This window comes from Opisthorchis viverrini (genome assembly GCF_000715545.1).
Source record: "Opisthorchis viverrini unplaced genomic scaffold opera_v5_27, whole genome shotgun sequence".
Taxonomy (NCBI): Eukaryota; Metazoa; Platyhelminthes; class Trematoda; order Opisthorchiida; family Opisthorchiidae; genus Opisthorchis; species Opisthorchis viverrini.
In genome coordinates this window covers 2,200,913-2,222,837 of record NW_008751682.1, presented here as the reverse complement: position 1 = coordinate 2,222,837, position 21,925 = coordinate 2,200,913, and the positions used below count along the sequence as shown (strand labels likewise).

Below are 21,925 nucleotides of genomic sequence, written 5' to 3'. Positions count from 1 at the left end.
TATCTAAGTAAGTATAGGTATATTAGTAAGTGTATAAATCCCGGTGGACTTGCGGGAGGTGAGATCACTTCTGGAATCGGGAATTTCATGGCAGCTTTTGCAGACCTCCGACATCACACACACACGCCCACATCAATAGAAAGCTAGTGCAGCGCACATGTAAAAGCGGTTCGCATCAGAATCCAGACGCTAAGGACCGCTAGATGAAGTAGGCGTCAAGGAATGAAGAATGATTCTGGCGTTGCGTGGCTGTGGCAACCGAATGAACCGTGGATGTTACAGCGAACGGCAACGGGCTGGGAACAGCTCTAACAGCCTTTAAGATATAGCGCTTTCGACGGGATTAGGAGGGGAGAAGAACAAATATGTGAAAGAGGAGAAACAGAGGCGATAGAAGTAACTTGTTTTCGCTTGCTAGCCCTGCTGTATGCGGTAAGGTGTTGTGACTCACTGGACGGTGGTGTAGCTCTGTATCGGTCCCTTGGCTCCCTGCTCCGCCCGCAACGGTATATAAAAAGGCTCGGTAGCTCTATACAGCTCTTTATGGAGACAAAGGAAAAGTATTACATCTATATTTATAGGGTAGTCACAGAGTTTTCCACAAGGTCGTGCCAGAATCTCCGTGAGGGAGCGAGAAGCGTCCAGTCAGAGGCGATTGACTCGGATTGGCGGGTATTCTGACCAATCAGGGTATGCCTTCGTTTGGCCCGTGTCCCGCACGTGACATCCGTCCAAATGATATGAGGTTCGGTTATTAGGAACGGCTGGCCTCCGAACACTTCCCCCTTGAGAGTACTGTCCAACCGACTGCTGCTTTGGACTCCACTGTGACGACTCATGGAGTTGCTGTCGCATTTCAGTCCGTCGCTGGGGCTGTGTGCATGCCGATCTGGGATCTGGTACCCTACACTTGGGAGGTATGTCACGGCTGTCCGGCGTCCCGTGCGACGTGGTCCCCTCGCCGAGCCGCAGTCTGTTGCCTGAAGTTGGTTCACTTGATGCGGCTGTGCCTATGGTCTTACGTGTATCTCTTGTTTGACATAGTCAACCCTGCGTCCACCATGGAGAGCATTCCCCATATATTCGAATCAGTGGCTAGTCTCTGTGTGACTGTTGTGGCGTCTTTTCTGCCGGCCCCTCTTCCTTGACTTTCCGGATAGCAGTAGAATGATCCGCCTCAACCTGCGGCTGCAAACTGAAGGGTTCAGCCCGCGAGTGAAACGTTGCGGGTTGCTGGCAGGGTTCACCAAATTGGACTGAGGTGAGAGGGCTGCCGGTGCCTGACGCCAGGAGCTGTGTCGCATATGCTCCATCTGGTCAGGACGTGATGTTCTCGTGAACATATCGGAGCCCTTTGCAGTTCTTTCGATCGTCACAAACGGCATCGAGGGGGTCGTCCAACAGTTGAAGCTCATTAATCCAATCAAGGACCAAGAGATCAAGGCCTGCATAGTAAGTACCTGCATGGTAGTAAGTACAATTAGGTTGAATCCCCTTGAACATTGCGGAACACTTCAGCTTCCCGGTCAGTTCGAGGCTTCTACCAGATGCATTACGAACGGTGCACTTTGTTGATTCCACTGGTGGCCTTCCAATTGCGTTCCAGATTCGTTTTGAAATCAGTGAGGTCAGAACTCGTATCCAGCTGAAGGATAACTGGTGTGCCATTGATACGTAGTGTGACAAATTTACGTCGACAGGGTGATTTTATCCTGAATGTGGCGGTCATAGCTTTTGCCCGCGTCCTTTTTTCGGGTCGGTGTTTGCGCGAGCTCCTGAAGTTGTCTCTGAAGCATTCTTTATGACCCTTTCGATTGCACTTACTGCACCTGTGGTTCCGGTAGGGACAGTGGCTTGAATAGCGCCATTCTTCACAAAACCAGCAGGGTGTGGGCGGTTTTCTTGGAGTTCGTTTTGAATTTGACTTCCTTTTGGAAGTCACTTTGCATACCATATCAGGCTGAGAGAATTTGGAATGTCCAATCATCGCAGCATCAGCCTTGAAATGCTGGAATTCGGTAGTAAGTTTTTGAAGCGTCAACCCTGAATCCTGTTCAGTTCGATTCAGTAGCCGTGTCCGAATATCTGAATCGTGTGGCGACTCAAGACCAGCCACGAAGATGAGACACTTGATTTGAGGTCATGGAGTGGAGCTAAGCTGAAAGCGCTCGCATTCTCTGTTGACCACACCGGCATAGGTGCTGAAATCCTCGGTATCCCTTTTGGTAATCTTGAGACACCGATAAAGAATATTGAACAAGGAACTTTTCTCACCGAATACCCGGGCCAGGATTTTGACAGCATCTGCGAAACCAAGGTCACGAGGGGGTTTGGGGAGTACGAAATTTGTGAACCGATCCTGTTCAACTGTCCCGAGTTTCCGCAGCAACAGTCGAACTTTCCATGCATAACCAAACTAAGCAAAGTCGGTTTGAAACGTCTTCATATTTCTTGAACCAACTTTCGAAATTTCGTCCAGATTCGGCATCGAAATTGAATTCAGTAATCGAGCTGGCAGCAGCATCTGCGGAAGAAGACGGAGGCTCAAACGTTTTTGTCGCGTTCACCGACATACTGCGCATCAGAGATTCAACAAGTCTCATTTGAGCTTCTTCGAACTTAATTGGAGTTGCTCTGCCGAAATTGACATTGTGGGTTCGGGTTGTCGCCAGTTGTTGTGACTTGCTGGACGGTAGTGCAACTCTGTATCGGTCCCTTGGCTTCCTGCTCCGCCCACTACGGTATATCAAAAGGCATGGTATGAAAGTAACTGAGTGTGAGTTCCACTTTCGAGTGTAGCTCAGTGGTTTATGGTGGTTCACAAGCCGTCACACCGCTGTAATTTGGGCCTCTTCGTGATGAAGTAGAGTCTTGGGGTTCTGACGGTTGAAGCTTCGAAGCTCTTGTTTGCGGATGAATCGATTGAGTTAGTAGACAAATTTGTTGACCTGTGCACCTGTATCAGACCCGATGGTCTCGCGAAAGATATTCTCATCAGAATTGGGACGGCCTTAGCAACTTTTGTGAACCTGCGTCACCTGTGACGTAGGCGTGACATCAGCTTATCCGCCGAGTTTACAATGCTGCCGTGCGCTCCCTATTACCACGGATCAGAAATCTAGCCGCTGTGCCCTGAGGACATCAAAAAATTTCAGTGTTTGACCATCGATGTCTTAGGAGCATTTCCCGGATCTGGTGGGAACACCGGATCAGCAATACTCAAGTTCGTCGGATGATATTCGGGAGAAATAACTTACCCTTGATAGATGAACTGATTACACTACATGGATTGCGCTGGCTTGGCCACGTGCTGCGTAAGGCAGTCGACCGACTTCCTCAAAGGGCTCCTTTCGCACAGCCACGTCAAGAGTGGAAGAGAGCCAGAGGCGGTCGAACAATGACTTGGCAGCGAAATGTGAAAGTCAGTACCAGCAAACTCAGCTGCGCTGGTCATTACCGTCTTCCTGGATGGAGACTACGAGACGGTCCATATCAATGGTTAGAGACTTTGTCAGACATGGCCCAGTCGCGCCCTCAATGGCGCTCATGCATCCAAGCTACTGCTTTCAATGGATAGCTCCCTTCCCAACCCCCCACTTAACAGTCTACCTACAGTGCTGTGTTTATGCATTAATTTATCAGCTCCCGCCTCCAATGCGCAGCTACCTACCCCACCTTCCCGAAACATCGGTGAACGAAACTGTGGCAGCTACAACCACTCACGACAAGTACGAGGTTATTGCAGCTGATGATGATGATGTTTGATAGGCGTTTGTGGGATAGCTCCCAGACCTGTAATTGTCGACCGGAACCAAAGGGGATCTGGTAACTTCAACTTGCCACCATCAGGTCGGCTGTAAATAGATGACTGGGCTGACGTAGATGTACGGTTCTTCTGTTCTCATCAGTTTGAATGTGAACCTGGGTATAATTCACCCAAATCACCAACTTGTATAGCACTGTTCGTAGGCTATTTCAAAATGGCATCAGTACTGCACACCTTGTTCACGACATCGAATATTTTGTAATTCCGCCTTTTTAGTTGATCTCTTGGCTGTCTTGCCTGAAAGTGACATTGTCCTACTGAGGTTCTGGATCAGCTACAGGGAATATGTCAGACGACGAAGTGGAACCTGCAACGGAACCTGGAGTTATTTATTTGTCAACAATACCCACAGGCATGAATGTCAGCATGATATCGGATATCATGAGTCAGTTTGGCAAACTTGGCCGAGTTTACCTAGTACCTAAGACGACGAAACGGGGAAAATTTCGCCAGTATGACGAAGGCTGGGTAGAATTCGTCAACAAGAAGTATGCCAAACGCGTAGCCAAAAATCTTAACTGCACTGAAGTTCCGGGATCGAAAGTAAGTTATGAAAGTCGTGGTGCTGTGTACGGTGCGTTTAACATCTGGCTTCGTTTGTTGAAGTGCTATCAAAAGCTAATGTTCGTCTTCAGAATTCAACGGAGTGTTTCGCCTTATAGAGGAAAACACACTGGACATTATAGTTGTTTCTTACTCAACGCTTATCCTATCTCTTGGAGGCGTGACCATTGCCATTTTCGAGTACAGTAGGTTAAATGTGCTTACTGCATCAACTGTAGCTGTAATGCTTTCTTTAGCCATGGGCCACATCGGCCGTCGCGTGGTGCGATTAGTTGGGTCATCTACAAGGTGGGTAAATTAAAAGCATGATAAAAGTGACGCTGTCCTTCTTACTCTCTCCCCGCGCGTGGCTAAGATCACACAGAAGCCCTTGCGGCTGGATATACCGGGGCTGGCATTGTATTAGACCATCGATCGGATGCACCTCCGGATGGTTGTTGTTCGTCGCCTTCGCGCAGTTATTCGACAGCGTCTTTGGAAGAACCCTGAGAAATAGGGCTCCATCATTCCGTTTTTTCGGGTCTCATGCCACGTTGGATCGTACTTTTAAATCTGCCAATGAAAGTTTTCGTGTCACATTATGTACCGTTTTACGACGGGCCAGAGGCCTACAAAAGTCAGTCTCTCGTTTTGAGAAGACCCGCAGCGTCACGAATTCTCCGTTTTCTTTGAGTAGAATTCGAAGCTTTGACTGGTCAGTGAAGCTGGGATTTTAACCGAGTAGATGTTGAATCGACTACATATTAACATACCCTCAGATATTAGAGCATAGCCACGTACGTGGACTACTCAGAAACGTGGCGTTCTTTGACTTCAAGGTTTGATTCCGTCGACCGATCTTTACTTCTAAATACGCTTACTCAAGAAGAGATACATCACTGGCCTAATGAGATCAGGAGGTAACAACTAGGCTAGCTCAACCCATTCCCACTGTTTTTGTAAACCATTTACGTTTATCTTCTTTTTGTCGAGAGCCTACTCTTCATTATTCCACATTCGGAAGCACTCTTGAAGTGCCTTCACTAACACCTCCCATTGAGTCTCATGGAAACAACAAGTGAACCGTATCGTGAGTTCCCTGTCCCCCCACGGTCTCATTGCCTCCTGATTATACGAAAGAAACGGCGTGTAACATTCGTGGCTTAAGCTTCTTCCCCTGTCTTGATGGTCCCATGTGTGGCGTCTAGAAGACTAGTCTGAACAACTTTAATGCATAAAGACGAACTCGGTTATTTTGCATGTTCATTGGCGTGCACTCGTGACACCTTATCGATGTATATTCGCTGTGTTTCCAAAACTCAATTACAAGCTTCGCCTGCGCCAGTCATAATTACGACACCATCTAGACGGTATCACTTGCTAAGTTCAGCTAATTTTGCGTCCGCCAGGCGGGTTACGCTGTAGAGTATGTAGCACTTAGCTCTCATCCTCTTTACTTGACTTAATCTTCGTAAATAATCGCGTGTGGTTTTCGTCTGCCAGCTTCCGTAATAACCCACAGTGACCGAAATAATGTTTGTTTTGTTTGTAGTTTCTGCATGCGCGCCAATCAACTATATGTCTGATTCGGCGAAAGGTGCTTTCTAACGGAAGCTATACACTCTAACTCAGCACGAGAAGTCCAGAAATTGTCCTACTCACGACACTCAGTGCACAAGTAGGATGTCTCAGTTCGTTGGAGGCGCGATTTGATAACCTGTTTCACGTGAGCTCGTCTTTTAAAGCCTTTTGCTGACCACCAACTACTCAGTGGTACTGAATTCAACCGCAGTAGACGCTGTCGCGGACATTGCTGTCCTCCTACTAATGAACACCTATTTGGCCAGATGAACCACATAGCCACCAGCACCCGTGACAATGTTGTATTCTGGACTTGACCATCCGCTATCGCTATCATCCGGTGTAGGTCTTTTAAACACGTTTCTCGGAAGAACTAATAAACCAGTTCTTTTAGCCAACGAAAAACCTAACCCACAGGTTAAAAATTCACTAAACTATCCTATGCTGAGCTTTAGCAGCAGTGCTCGTAATAGACGTCAGTCGTAATTAATATGAAATAAGTATCGATACGGTGGAGCATGTGGTGTTTCTGAGATCCCATCAAGTAGGTACTGGATTTCAGGACTTTCGTTGCTTGAGAGTAAGTCACCCAAAATGGTTTCAGACCTCAGCTGAGAAAACCTGGTGGAATCAGAGGGTCCTCGAAATAAGGCAAACTAGTGCAGCGGGAACTGGTTATCAGCCCTACCCCAGTTGTAACATGGCGGCTAGCTTTAATACTACTTCGACGCGTGACCTCATCATGAGAGACGCATGTCCGTTTGCGCCATTCATGGCTTAGTCACTGGCACATATTGCCGGCAATCGGTATGATTCCAAAGGGGCCTTTTGCTACGCGGATAGGTTGGTCATTCTGCATTTGCTTGGCTAACGAGTGCCCTTGGAATTTATTGATATTTCTTGTGCTATTTATTGCCATACTTATGGTTGTGTTAGGGTTTACGAATTGCTGTCCGGAAGGTTACCCACATCTAAGGGGGTCGGCCCCCGATTTTGACCCCGGCGCCATCATGGAATGTAATATCCAAGAGACCGTTAATATGGATCTCGAAATAAGGTATCCAGAAAGAATTGTAAACTTAGAATTATACTAATAACATTGAATTTTCATGCATCTGTACGGACCATTCCAAATAAACTGTTTCAAGTGGCCCTTCAATCTCAGAATTTCTCACTTTTATGCATCCTTTTGAATTTTGGGATTGAGGGGATTAAGTTTGTTGATGTTTCCTAGGCTGCACAGGTCATGACTACATTGTGACAGATAAAATATCACCAAGGTGTGGCAATATTTGCCAGCTTGCGTCATCTTTGGCATCAGAAGCAGATGCAGAGGTTAAGACGTCGTGTTTACAAAACGGCTGTGAGAGCAGTTTAATTTATGGCTGTGAAATCTGCTAACTCCGATCTGAGGACCTCAAACATCTTGAGCTACTTGATCAGGGATGTCTCCGTAGAATAACAGTTTCTAACTGATTGCAGTGTGTACGTGATAAAACGGTCCGTAGGAGACTATAGAGTAATGAGTCGAATTCGATGGTGCAGCAGATGAGACTTAAATGGTTGAAGTCGTTGCGATGTGTGACGTATACTTGGCATCTGTTTTTCAAAGAAAGTCTTGTTTTTATACTCCAAACCCTTGTTTGCGATTATTCACGACCATGCTGTGGTAACGCGAAATAAAAGCAACTGCACTGTAAGTTCGTCACGCCTTCGAGGGTAGGGTCCATATGACGCGTGGGATTTTGAAACGCTACAGGACGTGGCACGCAATCGATTCCAGTGGCAAGCTTACCATCAGGTTGTAAACGGATCGCCTAACAAATGCGTGTCTGTTGTGTTCTGGGCTTGTGTTGGCTGAAGTTCACAAAGGATGCTGGGTCAATTCTGATAGTTTTATGTTGCTTTAACATGATGCCTGGACGGATTTCGATGGTGTTGAATGTTTAAACCCCTCGTTCTTTAGCTATATGGGGTTTTTGGCAATAATTCCTCACTCCTGCGGCCAGTGAAAATACTAAATACATCCATCTTGAAACACCCACCGCTAATATGGCAGGACATTTGAAAAAACGGGCCAAAAATCACTTGTCTAGTCAGACTTCGGACTTCTTAAACAAAATGAAGTCTGCCATCAGTGAAATTGCCTACGAGGTCACATCTTCAATCACGATGGAAATTACAACGTCGTCCGAGGTCGTGGCGAAATGTACCTTGTCAGAGAGATTAGAGTTTTTTCGAACATTGTTGATCAATAGACGCAAGCACTTTTTGTCCGCACAAGACCTCGGGGTAAACTTGAAAGTAAGAATAAACATTTTTGATAACATTTTTGATAAAATTAGTTTTTTTGTAATTTTCACAATTTCAGTGGGTTGTTGTCTCTGCGATTGATCAGAGAGGTTGTGGCCGTGGTGCCGAATTTAACTCAGATTCCCAGAGACTACCTTATTGAGCTGTTGCTAGTTTTAGCCGTATCCAGAAAGGTCTCAATGTGAGAATTCGGCGAACGCTCTTTGGTATGATGCGTAAGGCAGCTTGCATTTCAGGAGCTGCGGAAACCTAACAGTCGGATTCTTGCAAGTTTATTGTTGTCTAAAACCTCGGGGCAACAAAATTTCCCCGATCAAACGACATTCTTTGAAGACAAGGAGCTAGTCATATTTTACTCATATTTAGAATACTATAGTCCTGTGTAATGTTTCATCCGAACCTATCACTGCTTCCCTCACTTGAGGAACCTTTTACGGAAGAAGGGCCCTAACTTTGAGCTTACCGTTCTGCATTACATTTCATGGGAACTTAATCTTAGGATATTGGTTTCGTAGACTCCTTTTCCTCTGCCGCAGAAAACTAGCATTTTATGGATTCGAGAAAATTGCTTTTAGTGAAAACTACGGGGTTTAGGAGCGTCCTGCTGCGTCGAAAGTTCTTGTTAGCCAAATCTTCGATGCCCGACTGGTAAAACGGATTCTTCGGCGGAGTGAACGCTTCGGGAAAACTTAGATACTGTACAATTGTTGGCTTTGGACAGTTCATAAATGAACATTTTTGACCCAAGTTCACTGAGTAGAGTGTTAAATGTGCAGGTAGGGAGGTAGAGCTTTCACGTCAGCTGTCAACACTCTTGAAGAACTCATTTTTCCCAAGTGACTGGTTGGCTTGTGTGAAAATGATTATTCCATTTATTCTTTGCGACTTTGACAACCATGCTCTGTTCAGCACGTATTTCCGATTGCTTTTCTTATTTTCCTCTATTTCCACTCGTAGCGCAATCCATGGTTTGGCGAACTCTGGAACATACGGTATTTACCAGATGCTTCTTGGAACGACCTGTTTGGAGCTGAACGGGAAGAACAAGAACAGAGGCGATCAGCGCACGATCGAGATGTTCTTATCGCCAAAAGACATGCTCGACAGTTCACAGCAGCTTTGGAAGCAACAAAATTAGAGAAGAAGTTGGAGGTATCAAAGGGGAAACGGTAAGTTTTGGAATGGCGTAATGTATTTGATTTGTTTTTCTGGGTCGGTTGATTTGCTTGAAAATATTTCCCTCTCGGTTTTCCTCTAACTTGCATGTTTCCTGTGAAATTTTCAGACAGGGTTTCACGAGCACAGGGCCTTGCGGTTTGTATTAATTGTTGACCGCACTGTTCTAATCGAGATGGGAAGTTCCTAATTTTGTGTGAAACGTTGGGTTTTATAAAGGAACTTTTCGGAGTGAACCCGTATCGCTTGGGGAGTTTGAAATAGAGTAACTAGTCGGGCACGGATTTATGTACATCTCTATCTAGGAAAGATCGAACATCGTTTTTTGTGGTCTTGAGTTCTGGTGTTTAGCGCAGGGATTTCATCGGAACTTGTATATGTGAACCTGATTACGTGAACCGGTCGAAATGTTATAAAACGTGTTCCGAGCGTACGAAGTGCTATCAACGTTACAATAAACGAAGTGTGCAAACTTACTCTCGCTGCAAGGTTTGCTTTCCAGGTATGTCAGTTGCGTTGTGTTAGAGGTTGCCTTTTTTTCGAAGATAGTATTAACTGAACTGAACGATCCCATTCGTCGACAGCATTAAGCTATTTTGAGTGGTTCGAGCAGGCAGTACAGAAGTGTTTCAACGGGTTGCTTCCTATTCTGGAAGGACTATCAATAATATGTCCCTCATATCTGTTCTCCTGGGTATTTCGCATGTCACATGGGGATGTTCTTTCGGTTGTTATCAGTGTTATCACGTTTTCCACTACAGTAAGAGTATACGATCCTGATTCTAATTGAATATCCGTGATGGAGACACTAGACTGCATACGAATGCGGGCTCTATACAACGGTCCTATTCTTCTTCCCTACTGGCTAGTACGAAAGTTAGGAGTTTGCACTACTCAACCAAACTTCAGTGACAAGTGTATAAGAAAAAGCTTGGCACCGCTTGAGAAGTCATCGCGTCAAACATTTGATGTATTGGTTGTCAGGAAACTTATCGATTTTGGCACACTTTGGCCGAGGATGAAGGCAGACGGAGAACCGATCGCCAAGATCTATTTCAGCTAGCTGACTTGTGGGTTAAGACTCGCTTTTTTACTGACTTTTTAACTGTCTTAAAGTGTAAACACAAGCACCACTCTTGCTGAACAAGGACGGTGAAAAACTACTTCAAAGAAGCGGACATCCAGTGAGTTTAATTAGGGGCTTCTAAGAAGTTTATTAGCCTCAGTCGCAAGTACCAACAAGCAATCGATTCGGACATTTAGCATCCGTACACAGCATAAACATCTGAAACTACCAAATTGATGCTAGATATGGTTAACATTGGAGTAACATTTTCGAAGGGCAAACTTTATGTTCGTTATCGGTGGATTTGACAGACCACCTCCCAGTTGATCGGACGCACGAAGCCTCATACATGTCAAACAGCAGGAGAAATCTGCAATAAAAGTGGTGAGTACAAGTGGAACGTAAAGAAACCACCGATAAACGCAGCTGAATGCGAACTTAGCTGTAAACTTAACACTGTGGAAAATCCACTGCGTAATGAAATAAATTTAGAGAATTTAGGTTGCAGACGAGGACTAAGATTCATCTCGTGGCGACAGTCTCCAAGCGTCTCGGCGCAGAACCGGCAAGCTTGTGGAGGGCGGTTTTAGACCATACAGATCGAAACCTGGTCGTTTATCATTATTAGTGAAAAGTCTTCACCAAAAATGGTTTAGTCTAAAGCGCAAAGTTCAAACCCATTAAAATCGCCTTGGAAGCCCTCTTTTCGTATCTCAACTCTCGTAGCGCTTACCAACCAAAAATATACAGGAAAACAAAAAGGAGGAGACAGGCAGAGATGAGTTCGCAATTGAAACGTTCTTACTCGGAGAACAAGGTCATAAACTCATTTCGAAATGGCCTCAACTCTCCCCTATCTATCCTGTTGGTTTTACAGCTGAATCAAGCACACTAAACAACACAATCTTTTGGACGATGTTCCTGATTGATTGAATCTACTAATCACGAGGGTTCTTGCTGATTATTTCGCTTTGTGCCTCGAAATTCAGTAAACCTGGTGAATTACCAGGTTTGGCTTGCCAATGCACTTGTGCCGATAGCGAAACGTCCAATATGAAATCCATCAACTTTTTTATCAAACCTTCTCTAACTACAATGGAAGTTATAGTGTGTGCACTAACTACTTCATCGTAAGACGTTGCGAGAGGGATCGCGGCAGGTTGAAGTTCATAAGCTCTCTTTTGGAATTTGGGATGACGGATATTGTAGGAAGGGTGATAATATATCAAGGGTTCCAACAGTCGACAGGCGGTGAAAGGTCAGAGTAATGTAACCTGGATAGATGTACTTGAGTATTTCCTCACTGGTTTCCAACCGCGATGACGTTCCTTTCTATAACGTCTTGGAGTTACAAAACAGTGTCGAAGCAGAAATTTCGGCGCACCATGCAACTAATTTGTTCCGTTTTTGTTGCGTGCTGTGAATATGTTATTTCCGTTTCATACCCCAAGTAATATCGTTTCCTGTTCTCTTCCCTCAGTTTCCGGAGCCGGCAACCTATTGATCTAAACAAAAGACAGAGGCTGACAGAAAGTGAAATTTTGGAAAGATTGGCCAGGTCCCATCGAACACCACCTGAGGGCTCTTCTGGTCTTAGTGCGCTTTCCAATAGGGACTTTATGACTAGCTTATTTTCCGGTGGTTTGTGATCACATTTCCCTCTCCTTCCAACTGTAAATAAATCTTTCAGAACTCTTTGATATGTCATATTCGTGGTTATATGCAGCGATCCGTCCTTCATTTCTCATCTTTGTATAAAGCGGTTGTCTGAAACGGATAGGAAATTCGGTAAATCCTAGCGTACTTGTTTGGTTCTTGTCGACTTGAATTACTAGCATTAGTTCTTGCTACGCCTGAGTGCCAGACTACTCAGGTGACCTTACACCAACCGTTGCTAGTTTGCGGTCAGCTACGTGACTAATCCATTGTGGTTATGATTTAGCGAAGTACCCCTCTGGGACCTCGCGGTACCTGGGGCCCATCTCAATTCATCAGACACGTTTTGTCGGTGCATTCAGTTTATACTCGAAGTGTAATGAGCATGAATAGCGTCTTTTGTAACCTACGGCAAAACTCGGCAACAAAGCACCATTTTACCACTTGGTATTCCCTTATTACGTAGCGGTGACGCACCCAAAACGATCACACTGACATTAAATGCCGGTGTTGAGGTTCATTTCATTACTTCATATCATTCTGGAATGCAGATGTTGATTAAGATCATGCTCTCGTCCTACACAATTTTTTTTATACAAAATTCCTATTATAGTTTATTTTTAAAGAGCATGGCTACAGATATAGAAAGTAAATGTAGGTGATGAATGTGGAAGGGTTACAGGAGAATATTAGATAAAAAAAGAGAAGCGTCTCATTTGAACCCATGATACAAGTAGTTCCAGTCAGACAAGATGAATCCCGACGTGTGTAATAATTTTTGACATGGAAACACGCGTGTAAAGACAAACAGTGCTGAGTGCTCTTCAAGGCGCGGTAAGCGCTAGCACAGTCAAGACTCGCATATCAGGAACAAATTGTCCGTCTGGTGTGAGACTCAATGGCAAGAATGTACACACAGCCATGTACCACGCATAAAAGTGTCGTAAGTACGCAATGACAAGTCCATGACTGCGACCTTAGGAAGTCCCAGTCCAATAACAGCCTTAGCGGATTGAGGAAAGCAGATCCCTCGATAAGAAATGATCATCGGCTGGTGGACCAAAAAGTCCACATCACAACCGAATATGGCGAGGGAATCTCCATCAGCATCATGCTTCTGCTTCTCATTCCACAAAACTCAGTGGCCTCCTTAGAGGTCACTGAGCAGCAAGGGATGCTCAGTCTATGTTGCTTTTAGGTGCATTCACATAATCCACTGCTCGAATCAACAATCTACACCCTGTGCCTGAATGTTCGGTTGAGCGTCAGCTCAAACAGCTTTCATGTGGATAGAGAGATGGGGACATCAGAAAACCTGGATAATTTTAATAATAATAACAAGGAATGTTCTACAGTTGTTTCAACTAATTCACGAAACCGGAACCACGGGGCCTTCCGTCAGTCGTAGATCGTGCTGAAAATATGTCACGTTAAAAAAATGGTGTTTCGGTTTCTGGATAAAGTATTCTTAACGGCAGTTCGGTTGACTCCCTACTGCCTTGCTTGTGTTTTTCATTTGACTCACCCAAATCAAAACGTGATCCGCCGGATGTTCCATCAGGTTATCATTGTGTCTTGATAAGTCATTGGACTGCCGAACTAGATGGGCATCTGCCACATTTCGAAAGGCGATGGTGAGTTTCTATAACATGTAAGTCGTTTGAAAATTACGTGAGAATGGGAATTAGTCCCAGAGTACTGAGCTTATTAGTCATTAGCTTTGTTACAGTATTGGTGCTCGAATCGATTTTCAGTTGTATTCTTGTCATACCACAACCCTTAACTTCGTAAATGCTGCGCGCCTGAATCCTGCACGTGAGAATCAAACCTGAAAGCATCAGTTAAAGCCTCAACCAGACAGGGCCGTAGTACTCACACCTCTACCTCGCGTCCGATTCTTGAGAACCCCTGCGCATGCCACGCCCTAAAAATTGTTTTCCGTGACCTCAATACAGCTTTCGATTATGTAGATAGTGTGGCCCTCTCGTATATATCTGGATGAACAGGAAAGACCTTGATATTGGCAAATATCTCTTGTGCTAACTTTCCTAACATTTGCGGTTTTGTCAGAGTCTACAACGATTTTAGTCTGTTTTGTCATGCACTCATGGAGTGGACAATACAGAGGGTTGAAAATTTATGAATTGAAGACTTACAGCAAGGCTGGTTCACTTGAATATACGAACGACAATGTTTTGGTGTTCGATAATTATCAGTTCACACAATCTATTCTGAATAGAATGTTGGAATTGGTCCACCGTTTCTACATGAGTGTTACCCTCACAATTTAATATTTCGTCTCAATATCTTCAGCCCAGTAGTACTGTTTTAAGACCTCTAGGCAAAGAGTGAGAAGTTGCTAGTTTCCTAACCGGCACGTCCTCTGTGACTGAGCTGTTGTTCCCTTAAGTCAACGTTCACATTATCAATTTTCATCCTTGGAGTCAAAAATGAATTTGCCGTGGTAAATACAAGGTAACCCTAAAAACGATCTTGGCTGCGAAATATGTTATGAAGGTCTGGAATGCCTCCAATCATTTGGTCACCAGTGCCTTTATAGCAACAGGCCTCATCGTTCATGCACCGGAATCGTGCGTACCCGAATATTCCGTAAGGAAGCTAGACCACTGAAGCAGCAGGTGGAACCTATCAGTTTAAGGCGCATGGGACATCTGCCATGCGACCTTAACCACCACCTGCCAGAGAAAACGTAGCGGAGGACAGATCAAAACACTCCATTGTGACATGAAAAGAGTCAGAGTTGAACGGCTCTGTGGATTTCTGGAAATGCACTCATTTGCAAGTCAATTTGATTTTCACGAGAGACGACCGAATCTCTCCTTTATGATATTCTACATAAGGTTCACGGAAACTCAGGGACTGCGCCTACCTGATGAGCCCCAAGAAGGGCGAAACCGGTCGTGGGGTTTCGAAGAGTTTTCAGAAACTTTGTAAGTAGACTCTGTGGATTCTTTACAACCGCTTGAGACTCACATAATTCTTTGAGCACGTGGTTAGAAACCCGACTGAATATGGCAAGTTGTCAACTTCACTGGAGATTGGGCTGTCTCCAAGGCGTACTATCTAACCAAAGTTTGGCCTTAGGCGCTGCGCGCCAATATGATGAACTAATATTAACTAACTAACTAACTAATATTAATATTTCATACTCTGTTTCCAAAGGGTCATCTACTAGGCAGATTTGTATGGTATGGGTATTCTCCTTTCTAGGACAGGGTGCAGATATCCGTCAGACAAAACACTCGTTCGGTAAGACTCTTCTGTTAAGGCTTACTGTGTCGTGATAATTGTTTTCAGACTTTTCAGCCGTTTGGGTCCAGTTGAAGTTATAACCTGGGCTGTTAGGCTTAAAAATAGATAAGATAGCCTCGTGAAAAAAATAATTGTGTTCTGGAGGCTTCACTGTCCGATTGCTTGATGGCCTAAAAATGAATGCTACCCTTTAAATCAGCAAAAACAGAGGGTGGTTTCCTGTGTATTGGAGGCTTATTAAAAAGGCGGCACAACAATACGGGCTTTTGCGAATACAGAATTCTTTTGCAATGTTGTGGAATGTAGGTAGCTCGGGTGCGCTGTTTGGTTGTTGGTCTGTTCGCCGAGCTTGGCAGTTGGATTGCAAACGTTTCATCACCAATCGAGGTGACATCGTCAGTGCGGGGTGTCACCTCGATTGGTGATGAAACGTTTGCAATCCAACTGCCAAGCTCCGCGAACAGACCAACAACCAATACAGAATTCTGTCACTGATCAACCTTAGTTTACAGTTCATCACTCAGTGGTTAGTCGAATGTTTGAATCCATCCTGAGCAAGCATTATTGAAGTGGTGCACATGCTAACTTCCAGTTTTTGGTCCGAAGGTAAAGACAAGTTTTGCCGACGTGTTAAACGACCATTTCCTGTATATGCAGTTGCATATGAAGTAATCAATTACTGTATCCACTCCTAGAGAATCTAGCACAATGAATTTCATAATCTTCATCAAAACAGCAGCATCGGCTGGAGACGTTGCGAGAAATGGCGGCTAATCGATGTCAGTGGCGTTCGTGCTATCAGTTTTTTCCAAATCGTCTGATTGAGTTTTTGAAGCTGTAGGCACCTCAGAATGCATGACATAGGCCAGCACCAGCCCCAGAGTGAAAAAAAACAGAAGAGAGTGGGTGAGGGAGGCGACCTGCTGCTGGCCTATGTCATGCATTCTGAGACGCCTACAGCTTCAAAAACTCAATCAGACGATTTGGAAAAAACTGATAGCACGAACGCCACTGACATCGATTAGCCGCCATTTCTCGCAACGTCTCCAGCCAAGCACAGACGGGGTCACGAGGACCCCATTCTGGGAGGCGTACAATACCGACAACACCCAAACACTTCGTGATCTCTTTCACGCCTTTCTGTCAAGTTAGGCGCTGTCCATCTCGCGGTTTGCGCCATCCTGAAGGAGGCAGTGAGAACAACACCCGTCTCGGTAGACGGTGTTTCGGCATGCGTAGCACATGACAAATCCATCGTAGTCGGTGATGCTGGATGTTTTCTCGGAGTGAAGTGCCTGCAACACAACCAAATACCCGTTTTCTAATCACCTCGTCACTAACATGCGGACGCCATCCAAAACCAACCACGCTTCCGGTGGTCGAAGACTTGAAAACTCCTCACATCGTCTGTCCGCAGAGAACATGTCTCGCACCCACACAACAACACAGCCTTTACTGTAGCCTGGTACACACGACCCTCAAGATCCAGTGAGATGCCTTTTTGACGCCACAAGTGACGCAAATTAGCAAACGTGACTCGAGACTGAGATTCTTGCACTGACTTCATCAGACACATTTCCGTCAGAGCTAATACAACTACCGAGGTATGTGAAGTTTTCCACAATCTCCAGTGTTTCTCCTTGAATTGTAAGGGATATGTTCGCAGACGGCACTTTCTGAAGCATGACTTTGCACTTTGAAGGTGCGAGGCGCATGCCAAAATATGGTATATTGGACGATGAATTTGCATTACTTTTCTTTTCCCCACTTGCTCCTGCTGCTTTTGGTATTCTCTTAAAGTCAGTATTAGAAAGCGGATAGTGGGACAGCCTCATAAACGACCAATTCATACACCGCCGCTATGCACGCGACAGTACCGCATGCGTTTAAACAGTGGAGACAGACCACCAACTTTGGACTTTGAGCGGGTTTCTTTAGTTAAATTCGCGGTGCTAAGAAAATCGGGTGACCAATAAACGTTTCTTGATGTTCAGTTAAAGAAGAACTCAGGTGGCCCTAGTATTCGTTCTGTGGGAAACCCACGTACGATGGGCAGTATAACGGTAAGTTTCCTTCATCCGTTTTTGTAAAACAGAGCCGAAAGTTAGTTTATAGGATATACCCATTTCGGTAGCACTCTTCGTCCAAGTGAGCGCAGATAGGCGTCATAACTGGGATGGATTATTAGGTTAGCAAACTCAGACGTAATTTGCTTATTCTAATTCACCCATGGTACAGCCTGTGTTGGACCTAGCACACTGTGATCTGTAGCTCTATCTCGTTCATTCGCAAAAATGTGACCGTGCATTTTACTGGAGTCGACGGGAACAGTCGTCTCTGACCAACGTTCAAAACACACTACAGTCTATCTTTGCTGTACACGCTTCAGTGAATTCGTTCAGTAGATGCCGTGGATAATACGTGAACGCTGTAGGATTTTGCAGAGGTCAATATAGAGTGGACAATCCAGCACTGCACAAAGTTAAGCAGTTTGAGGCGGCCGTTAGTATGCTTCAGTACTTTATCAATATTCTACCAAGTCCATATNATTCACACTGGGTTGACAGACATAACTGAGTGGTCTGTTTGCGCTTCACGTTAAGTGTAACTTAGTTTCCAAATAGAGCTCAACATCAAAATGTGTTGACTTCAAGAGGTGCACCGGCCACGTGCCGATAGAACAAGACTTTCCGTCAATGGGAGAGAAGGCTTGGTGTCTTACGGTACTAGGCGTGCACGCCAAACCTTCTGTGTTGACATACTCCCGCAACATAGATCACTATAAGGCTCAATTTGGACTTGGTAGAACATTTGTCCGTTCATTGCTGATTTTCCTCTTTGTGGATTTATCTGGTGGATACGTTTCACCAACCTCCAGCAGTCTGATTGTGTGATTCACAATATAAGGACTCCCGCAACATAGATCACTATAAGGCTCAATTTGGACTTGGTAGAACATTTGTCCGTTCATTGCTGATTTTCCTCTTTGTGGATTTATCTGGTGGATACGTTTCACCAACCTCCAGCAGTCTGATTGTGTGATTCATCAATATAAGGAACAGAGCTAAATAATTTTGGAAAGTACTATTCTGTCTCGGAAGGCAAATGACTTTGTGTTTGGTTAAGTAAGGGCGGTTAATTTGAACTCCATATTGCCTAGTAACTTGCTGCGCTCAGCAGGTTTCAGAATCCTGACCCTGCACCTCGGGCGGATTCTACATATTCACTGCGTACGTTACGGCGTCAGTAAACTTTTCAACAGAGAACAGTGCTCTTCCAATAAGAGTGAAGCTATTCCTATCGTAAAGAGTAACCATAAGTCATGTGAACCGGCCGGCTGAGTTATTGATCCCAGCCATATTTAAACGAACCATTGAGGTGAGATTCCATTTAGGCATTCCTTCTGATAACTTTCACATGTCCGATCCAATGTTAAGTGAAGAACAGATTGAGGAATTACGTGAGGCATTTGGACTGTTTGATAAGGACCATGATGGACAAATAACATTACAAGAACTACGGTCGATGATGAAACTTTTTAACCGACCGTGCACGGCGGACGAGGCTCGAGAGATCATGGCTGAGGTGGACAAAAATAATGATGGAGTGATTGATTTTAGAGAGTTTGTTGAGCTGATGACTCCTGTCATGACACCAGATCGTTCGGATGACTCTGATTTGAAAGCTGCATTTGATTTTTTCGACAAGGATCATGATGGTGACATTACTACAAGGGAACTGAAATCCGTACTCCAAAGTTTGCATCTTAAGCTAACGGATAGTGAAATTGAGGAAATGATTACGGAAGCCGATACAGACAAAAATGGAACCGTCTCTTTTGAAGAATTCAAAGCTGTGATGATGAAAAGGAAAAAGTAATGAATTGATTCAATGTTTAAGATGCAGATTTGCTTCGCACTACTCTCCATCGTCTACCTCTTTATTGCTTTCTTTAAATGACTCATACTTTGTGGTTTGAGATGTCCTTTTCTTTGCTGGTTCACTGGTTAAGTGAAATGTACCCTCGTATTAAAATGACCGGTCAGACATTTTGAGGAAAGCAAGACAGGACAGTATTTACTTTCAATACCTGGTTAGCAGTCTTGAATCTCCTATTGGATGATGCAATATATTGAAATGGCCTGAAATGAAGGCCGTCTATTACCAGGTAGAATAAGAAAGTGAAAACTAAAAAAATTCTATCTCATTCTTAGCCTACTCTTGACAAAAAATAGTCTAACTTTCCTCAGAAATGCATGAAACGTATTATGGTAGATTCCGAACGATATGTCAAAATACTCGGCCTTTGGCATTAAGCGACTGAAGAAGGTATAAGATTGAACAGCCTTTTAACTCTTTCACCTGGTGTGAAAGGGTTAATATAATGGGAGCATGAAGTAAGTATCAACTGAACCTGAGTCAGGTCAGGATTATGGCTTTCTCTGAACTTTCACGGACTTTATTCTGTTCTCACTAAGCATAGAATTTGCAAATTTCACTTGATTTTCTGGGTTGCTAAACAAAAGACAACGCTAAATAGAGATAGGACGATATGAAATCTGTACACAATGCAGATGAAGATTAGTGAAGTGCTGCGTTTCTCAAGCTCGAGCTGCATTCAGTTACCTTTTGGAAGATAGTTTGAACACTTATGGGACACCATTTGGATAATTCATGAGACATGCCTTGGGGACCTGAGTAACATTTATTAAGACAGCTTCACAAACAGATCTGGAAATCAGCTTATAAGAAATCCCTTCACCACAATAAGTAAGAATCCTCAGTGCTTTCAATTAATATTTTGCAGGTAAAATCGATACTTAGAGAGACATTTAGGTCGGTGGTTACCTTTAGAATCAGTCTGCAAACCAGATATCTCTTGTGAAGCTGCTACCGTTACACACCAGTTTCATACACCATTGCTCCCAAGTAATTTAAGCAAAAATGACAGAATTAGTGGAGCTAACATGAAACTGCCTTCAGTATACGACTTACTGACGTCTACGCGGTTTTTCTTAATCGACTTTTCAGAACGATCTAATTTTTCCCAGTTCACTGAAAACCAGTGTATTGTACTTGCGCTTTTATTTCATCTAAACTGCTCAGTGAAACTCAGCTTACTACTCGAGTTTTTCACCCTGTGGTACATTAAGTGCACCATGATGCTAAGGAAAGTCGGAACTAGGCAATTTCATCCTGACGTAATACTGAATGTTCCGAAATGAGAACTTATTTTGGCTCAACTAATTATTCTTCTCTTGGAGATTTTGTTCAAACAGTTTCAAGTGCTTGCAAAACTGACAGGCTCTGCAGGCCCTTCAGATCAGAGATTCTAACGGAACACCTAGAATATAACTTGATATATTGGCTAATGCAATCTAATTAGCACGATGCGACTGTCTGACTCACACGCATCTTCTACGATGCCGTGAGCAACTGCTCTCGCAATTAGTACTACTTGAATTTTTCTATTGCCGTGAAAGTTGCAGCACAACGTTTGAAACTGAAAAACTGTACTGACAGATTATAACTACCTGAAGTATTTGTAAATATTCTTTAGACTCACAAGGTAGACGTAACCTCCGAGTATATGACTGCATTTATGTATGATTTGGTGCTTATGTATGAAAGCTGGTTGACAAAGTCGGGGAACACATCTATCTGATGAGTCCCAGGAAGATCATCATCATCATCATCGACAGCATGACATCAGTGTTCAACACCGATGCTTCACTGCCGTACAACCATGACTTATTTGAAAGCCTTATTGTAAAGAAAAGAGTAAAGGTGGACGGGGGACTTAACACAATCATTCTACCACAATCATTCCAAGGTGCCTACACACTCAGGCAATCTGGATAGAAACTGACAGCAAGAACGCCACTGACATCGGTTGGCAGCCATATCTTGTAGTGTCTCCAACCAGGCACAGTGAGGATCACGCGGTCCCCATCCTGGAAGGCGAGTAGCACCGACAGCACCCAAGCGTTTCGTGATCTCCTTCATACTCCTCTGCCAGGTCAAGGGTTGGCCACCTCTCTGTTTACGCCACTCTGAGTTGGGCATGGATACTAAAAGGCCAACGAATTCAAGGAAATCCAGTCTGAAAAAGTGCCATATAGGATGCCACACTAAATAGAGGTGAATGCCCATTTAAGCACTCATAAGATTTGCTGCGTGTGGTTAAATATTGACGAGCTAACCTGACACATTTTGTCACCATAACCCGACGGTTTATTGAATACCCACTATCTTATTCCTGTCCCACGGAATCTGTTGCAAACCTACTGTTTCATGGCTTTTCAAGAGAGTCTCAGGTTATTTGTATGTGGGCTTTCTCTAGAAATGGCTGAATCGCAAAGGATGCGATGGCTAACTCGGTGAAAAATAAAGATTTGCAGGTTATCCATTTTGCTGAGAAAAAACTATCCTAAAGGTCCATCGTTTCAGACCTACTAGCGTTCCATCCACGGTCAAATACTCAACCCAAC

The 21,925-nt window shown here is 44.2% G+C and overlaps 1 protein-coding gene across 1 annotated transcript; it reads left to right on the top strand.

Moving 5' to 3' along the window:
* Positions 1–3,917: 3,917 nt before the first annotated feature.
* On the top strand, positions 3,918–12,239 carry T265_02226 (hypothetical protein; the record flags this gene model as incomplete). The annotated part of the gene is made up of 3 exons (XM_009166414.1): positions 3,918–4,369; positions 9,221–9,432; positions 11,986–12,239. The coding sequence occupies 3 exons, from the start codon at positions 4,112–4,114 to the stop codon at positions 12,152–12,154; spliced, it is 639 nt and encodes a 212-aa protein (XP_009164678.1).
* Positions 12,240–21,925: the final 9,686 nt, after the last annotated feature.